This window comes from Antedon bifida, chromosome 1 (genome assembly GCF_963402885.1).
Source record: "Antedon bifida chromosome 1, ecAntBifi1.1, whole genome shotgun sequence".
In the NCBI taxonomy this organism is placed as follows: domain Eukaryota; kingdom Metazoa; phylum Echinodermata; class Crinoidea; order Comatulida; family Antedonidae; genus Antedon; species Antedon bifida.
The window spans coordinates 8,323,180-8,331,109 of NC_136226.1; the positions used below are offsets into that span (position 1 = coordinate 8,323,180).

The 7,930-nt window shown below is 33.9% G+C and overlaps 1 protein-coding gene across 1 annotated transcript; it reads right to left on the reverse strand.

The window, feature by feature from the left end:
• Positions 1-2,793: 2,793 nt before the first annotated feature.
• Positions 2,794-3,965, reverse strand: LOC144848849 (kappa-type opioid receptor-like). The gene has a single exon (XM_078705818.1). It carries the CDS (start codon positions 3,963-3,965, stop codon positions 2,904-2,906), a length of 1,062 nt encoding a protein of 353 aa, XP_078561944.1. The 3' UTR covers positions 2,794-2,903.
• Positions 3,966-7,930: the final 3,965 nt, after the last annotated feature.

Sequence of the window (7,930 nt, forward strand, 5' to 3'; positions counted from 1 at the left end):
CTCTCATTATGTCCGCGAGGTCACAGATGAAGTAAATTAACGATTAACTAGAATTTAATTCGTCACTTTGACGAATTATAGGTGATCATTTTTATCATTTTACTGAAATTAATTTTTTTTAAACATGCACGTACGTTAACATACGATCGGAAAATGTTGATGTATGCCATCCTATTATATGCTTATAGTGCTGAGTTGTGCCTATATGCCATATACAATATGTACAGTATATACTGTATATCTATATACAGTGTAGCATAGGTGAAATTACGGGACACACATGTTCTAATTTTTTGGCATGATGACGTTATCAAACTAAACTTTAAGATGACAATTTCGAAAGATAATTAATTGAGCAAAAAAATATAAGATTTGGAAAAAAATTTGGCACGTAGAAGCGCTGTGCGCGCTCTTTGAATTGTGTATAACTTTGACGAAAAATATGAAAAAACTACTTTTTCACTTCAACTGGCCATATGTTAACGTCACAACATCCGATAGGCCTAATTTTTATATGAATTAATATCTACATTTCATCAGCTTTCATAATAAATTATAATCATCAAGGTAACCTTCAATTCTGAAGAGCTGTAAGATATTCAAATTTACTGCGAAGGTGAAATTACACGGCCTACGTTATTCAAGTTTTTACGCGTGATGACGTCATTAAAATGAAGATAGTGTCAACTCATGATAAAGATAATTAATTAAGCAAGCACATACTGAAAGTTGTGCGAAATTCGAGCACACATAACCAAGATGCGCTCTGTTGAATGTGATAATCTACACAAAAAGATAACAAATCTTTTAAATTCAAGTGGCCATTTGATGACGTCAAAACATTTTGTACGTAAAATGTGTACATGAATTCATATCTACAACTCAATGGCTTCCAGAATAAGTTAAAAAAATCGGGGGTCATCTTGCATTCTGAAGAATTATTTTCATTTTAAAAAAGACCTATTTTTCACCATTTTCAGAACTTTTGTAAAATTAATGTGCGCATTTTGTCATTTTTAACGTGCTCGTATAGCGTTATTTTAAGTCGGAACTGACTCAAATTTGGTGAATGTACTAAGGATGGTGAGTAGAATGAGACTTGTAAAAAAAATTCATATTTTTTACGCTTTTTAAGTATCGCGCACGCAAAAACGCATTTTTGCGCAGTAATTTTTTGAAACACGCAAATGGCCTAATTCATGCTCTAAATTGATCAAAACTTAATTTCGAGCGTTTTAAATTTTTAACGCGCGATATCACGCGCATGAACCTACGTGCGCGTGCGTTTTTATTTGCTAATATTTTTACCCTTGATCTTAAGTTTACGTGTAGTGAATTTCATTAATATGTGATAATGAATTATGGAGATATGATTGATAATGTGATTTCGCAAAATGGCTTATAAATGTCGTCACGGATGAGTGATCACGCTGGAAAGCTTATTAGGATTAAGTTATATTATTTGAAAGATATTCTGAAATTTTTGTAATCATTGACATTAAACTTTTTGAGATAATTGTTACACAAAATAGTGTACAGAAACAATAAAAAGAAAAAAAAAATAATAATAAAGATTTTATACAATAACAATAGGTGATCATTTTATTCTAAATGATCACCTAATTATCAATATTTAGAGTAGTGGGTTACTATTGGTAATCTTATTAGGCACTTGAAAATAGTAACCCAACTATTCCGGTCAGCAAATCATAGCAAAATAATAAAACAGTACGAATAAAAAAATTTGTTTGAACTCTAACTTTATTTTAAACTCAAAAACACTCAATCCTCCCCCACTCCGAGATCAACATGCATCTCCTTATTTTCAAAATACGGCTGCTTCATAAACGACTAGTCTTCATATGTCATTTTGTCAATAGTTTTTGTGACCTTAATAATAACCCCATGGTTTACCATTAGAGTAGTGGGTTATTATTTTAGATTGACTTTGGTGGGTATTATAAGTGGGGTTACTATTGTGTGGATTATTATTAGAAGATTTACGGTACAAGCCAGTAAAAAATGTGTACAGTAAGCCTCATGCATGCATCATTCTATTTTCTTTATTTACTTCATGCATGTTTATATAGGCGTATAGTTTACAAATTATTATTTATTTCAATCTCACTTTGCAGACTTTTTTTAGCCTTTTAAGACTTTACCATTAAAAAAATCAAAAGTACAAATATTTGTTTAGGCCTATATAAATCAGATGGGTAATTAATGGAACTAAAAAATAGCATAATTGCAAATCCCTACATGGAAATTTGAAGTACCTAAATAAAGGTTCAACATAATCAAAATACCTTTCCACACTCAATAATGATAAATAAATAAATAAAGCTTTATGATGATATTGTTAATTTATTCTTAAGCCTAATTGGAAAAAATTTATATTTAAAAAATGGACCTATACTGCATATGAAATAGATGTTTTCATTCTAGATATAGCAGAGAGCATAATTATAAAATGAGTGGTAAATTATTAAAGTCGTTATAAAGAGGCAATGCGGTTTTTAAAATGTCTAAAGTAAAAGCGGGAGAAATAATTATATAGGCCTAATTACCAAAATGCTATAGATTTAACTGCCAACTTTTATGCTATAATACACTTAAATACATTAAAAAACGTTGTGGAACAAATAATCTTAATTTAAATAAAAGCCTTAAAATGTGTCATCTATATTTTAAAACACACAATCATCCTCTTCTTCACTCATGTTTTACTTTGTACTTTCTCCACTCATGCATTTCAATTTCTTTTATTTCGGAAGAGCGTACATCCATGTCAAATCGGGATCGTTAACCGTACTGTTTAAAACCAAATTTCTGTCACTATAGGTCTAGAACCTCTATGATTAAGAGAGTGTGGTATAAAAACATTTCCTCATCTATAATACATTTTAGAGTTCAGAACATCTACAAAATACTTCACGAAACCCTCGTCTAAATCTGATATTCGTTGCATTATATATCAACGGATTTAAAGAGGAGTTCAAGAGTGGTAAAAGAAGCAAACTATGCCATTTGTCAAAACTGATAATTGTATATGTTACCAAAACATACAGTGTATGAAATGGGAAAATACACAAAACATACACAGTGACAGTCACAAATAATGTTAGGAAAACTTTCTTTTCTGCTTTATCTCTGCGTTTCGTTCCACTTGAATGTTTTGTTGTATCACGTGACTTGCGTAATGATATAAGCATGGCTGTATACATAATTATTAAGATTAAAGTTATTGTCCAAGTAAAAGCCACATCAACAAACATACCGTACTTATCAAAAGCGACATCATAACACACAAAATATGTATTGACGTCAGTCATACCAGGCCAGGAGTAATTACCAGTCCCTTCCGTATACGTTAACAATTTTCCCACATTGCAACATAGGTTTAAACACCAAATAATTACACACATCTGTACAGACCGCGAAATAGTCCCGAATTTAGTTCTTTTAAATTGAAATGGTAGACATATTGCCATACATCGTTCAATTGACATCCATACAATAGTTAAAGCACTGGCTCCTGTTCCAACATACATTATGTATTTTTGTATTTGACATAGCCATCCGAATTTTAGCTCATTAATGTAACTTTGCGAACGAAATTGGCTTTCAACATAAGACTTCCATGTAAAAGCTGGCGCAGCTATCAAGTATAACGTGTCAGCTATGGCCAGATTGGCTAAATACACGTTAATAGCCGTCCACATGTACCTTTTATTCAATATCACAATAATCGTCATTACGTTACCAATAATTCCTATGATAATCACTATAGGCATCACGATCGCAATGATAACTCTTTCAGGTGTATATATCAATGAGGCTAAATAGGCGTCCCACCAATCGGCGTCCCACCAATCGGCGTCCCACCAACAATCGGCGTAACTTGAGTTTTCGGCCGACGTTAATGCGTTTTCGTCGCTGTACGCGTTACCAATGGTCGACGACATTTTATTGAACAGGTTGTTAAGTTTATAAGTAGACTACAGTATATCCGGGCTACCCAGAGAACAGACGGAATCGAATCTACGCAAAATATTATACAACTTGTGATATGACGTTGATATGATCGGAGAATGATGCCGGTAATAACAACTTCAATGATGTTGATAATGACGTGTTATAGCGGCAATTACTTGATAGCTATATCAGGTTTTCTAGTCCTTCGATACTATATGAATCGAAGTCGAAGTAGACCACTTTATATAATATTACACGTCACTCACCATATTGATTGTCAGCTACAATATTGAACGTTATATTGCTTTAAAAAATATAGGCCTATACCCGCGTGAAGAATTCGAATTAAAATTGACAAACAGAACAATGTTTTTATTTCGTCAAAAATTAATAATAATAATGTCAATCGAACGGCGTTAACTTATAAAAACATAAGAGGTTAGCAAATATGTTGTTGTCTGTTGCGCAATTAAGATTGAAATTAAAACATTCGATCAAATCAATCAAATGAACTATGGAGCCTAAAGGAAAGTAATTGGCAGGCAATAATTTTACAGTTTCTTGGTAGATTTGATCTATTTTGTCAACAATAGGACAAGTGGATTTTCACTGGTATAATATACCTGGAACTCGGAACAAACAGTTTGAAAATAAAACAGAGTACTCATACAAAAGAGGCCTTCAGTTAAAACAGTTCTACAACAAAAATAGAGAGAATTGAGAGTAGTGAAATGCTATGAATATCTTTCCGTATCTAGGAGGCCTGTGTCCCGATTCAGCTTATTTCTGATAGTTAGGTGATGCTTTTCCCCAACATCTACCCCTCCCTAAGTTTTAAATAGTGCCGTTTAGAACGCCTCCAAAATGTTACTACAGAATCTTTACGCTGACAACCCTGTGATATCACTTGAAACGACTACGTTCCAAGATTCTTCTTGCCTCTTATAGGTTTCCATTTTGACTCTCCACCGACTCTACAGCTCACTGTGTCGGTCGGTTGGTTGGTCGGTTGGTGGGTCGGTCGGTAAACACTAACTTGTATATAGCCTTGTCTTTGTCATATCAGTTTCATCTAGCTAAGTCAATTTTTCAGAGTATATTTCTTATGGCCAGGACTCGATGTGGTCATGTTTTTCACGGTGCGCAATCAAAAATTACGCGGTCTACGCACGATTTAACGAAATCACGTTTGTAATCATATCTTAACAAGCATGAATCACAATTAAATACAATTTTGTACTCATAAATTTCAGGTCATATTTCATCATATGGCAATACAATTACGTGCATAACGCATATAGCGCATGCGTACGCGCGCTTAAAAGTTTCAAAATTGTCAAATTTAATTTCGATGAAATTAGAGTACGTTTCAGGCAATTTTAAGCGTTTAAAAAATTGCAATGAGTGCGCAGGTTTTTTTCACGCGCACTGCACGTTAAACGTTAATACGTACTCTTTTTGCCCGTTTTCTGTTTTACAACCTTTCTTTAATAATGTCATCATATTTGATTCACTTTCCAAACTCGAAATTCCGTTATACGACCACGTCAAAAATGACGAAATGATGATGAAAAAATATAAATGTTTTTAAACATTTTCAACATTTTAAACATGTTCAGCAATTTCGGTCGGTTGGTCGGTCGGTCGGTAAACACTAACTTGAGCACGCGACTGCAGCCATGTAGGCTATATGGCCTTGTTCTGATTAGATACAGAAAGTTGACAACAACAACAAATCAGTTTACTCAATTGTGATATTAGGGATATCTTAATTGATCAAAAAAGAGCAGGCTTTTGTAACATAATAACAAACATTTATAGCAAACACTATATAGGTAGCTGGTCGTCTCTTGTATTCGCGCACCGCGATGACGTCAATACATAAATAGTCGAGACGCTTTTGTTATTTTATGGACGTGCTTTGGATTTTCTCTGTTACCTGTTTCGTATTGTTTTTGCAACATCTGAAAAATATTTCACGAAACCCTCGTCTAAATCTGATATTTGTTGCATTATATATCAACGGATTTAAAGAGGAGTTCAACATTGGTAAACTAATCAAAAAAATAAACACATTTTCGTCAAAATTGGGAAGTATTCCGTACTTAAGTGATAAAAAGAAATATGTATAAAATGGAAACATACACAAAACATAAAAAGTGACAGTCACAAATAATGTTAGGAAAACTTTCCTTTCTGCTTTATCTCTGCGTTTCGTTCCACTTGAATGTTTTGTTGTATCACGTGACTTGCGTAATGATTTAAGCATGGCTGTATACACAATTATTAAGATTAAAGTTATTGTCCAAATAAAAGCCACATCAACAAACATACCGTACTTATCATAAGTGCCATCGGTACACACAAAAAATGTATTTGGTATGCCGTACGCGTTATTATTAGGCCAGGAGTATTTTTTTTCAATATACCCTAACAATTTTCTCACATTGCAAAACGCATTTAAAAACCAAATAACTGCACACATTTGCACAGACCTCGAAATAGTCCCGAATTTAGTTGTTTGAAATTGAAATGGTAGACATATTGCCATACATCGTTCAATTGACATCCATACAATAGTTAAAGCACTGACTCGCGATCCAACAAAGATGACGTATCCATATAGGTGGCAGAGCCATCCAAACCTTAACTCATTACCGTAAACATGTGAATGACTATTAGGTATTTCAATATACGATTTCCAATAAAAAACTGGTGACGCTATTAAGTATACCGTGTCAGCTATGGCCAGATTGGCTAAATACACGTTAATAGCCGTCCACATGTACCTTTTATTCACTATCACAATAATCGTCATTACGTTACCAATAATTCCTATAATAATCACTAGAGGCATCACGATCGCAATCATAACTCGTCCAAAAGGTGTATATGGATCAGTGTCCAAATCGGCGTAACTTGAGTTTTCGGCCGCCGTTAATGCGTTGTCGTCGCCAATGGTCGACGACATTTTATTTGAGCAGGCTGTTAAACGTTAAAACAGGCAAATGTTAGGTGACGAGAACATTAAGTTTAATCATAATTTATTTAATAAAAATGAGTATTATAATGATGCATACACTTTTTATGGCGATATTTGGCTTAGGCCTCCTAACGTGAAATATATTGGTTAGTGTAGAAGGGCCTACTATTTGTTACAAGTTATTCTCGTGAAATCGAATTAGAACTAACGTCTCAGGCTGTCCAAAATGATTTACAATTCTTACTAGCGTATGTTATATTACGCACACTCAGCTGTTGAAGATTGGGTTAACGAAACAACGGATGAAGGACCGTAATAATCAGTTAAACGATGGCTCAGGTGTGAACGTTAGCCTATAGGAACTGTTAAAAAAAGCTATAGTCTAAATCCAGTCCAGTCCTAGGGTAGATGCAGGCCTACTGTACGAATCGAAGTGATTTCGTCCAACTGTGAACTTTAACGCATGTGATGGTCACCGAATATAAATTCTTCTTTTTCTGAAATAACCGTCTTCTAAGACATTCGATATCATTGACTTGAAATTCAAATGTATAGGCATACTTGACACACACGTATTATATGACGTAGGGCCTATATGACGAATTGGTATTAAAATTGACACGAGGAAATTAAGTTTTTATTTCGTCAACAATTTTAAATTGGTTTAATGTAAAGCAATCACTCACTAATCACTATTACTAATTGGCAAATGTTTGTCTTTAGAAATTAAGAATAAAATGAAAACAATCAATCAAAGTCTGTTACAGTGTATACTAAAAGACAGAAAGATTGACGGCACATTTCGTGCTTTGAGGTTTGCGCATGCCCAGTCCGAGTTTCCCATTTTTCAGCCGTAGTGAGATATAAGCTTCCGCGTGATACAGTTTCCTAATGTTCCCGTCCTCTTTAATATAACTGCCTAAAGGCGCGGCGCGTAAAAGTAGAAATATAGGCCTACGCACTTTTTTCTTG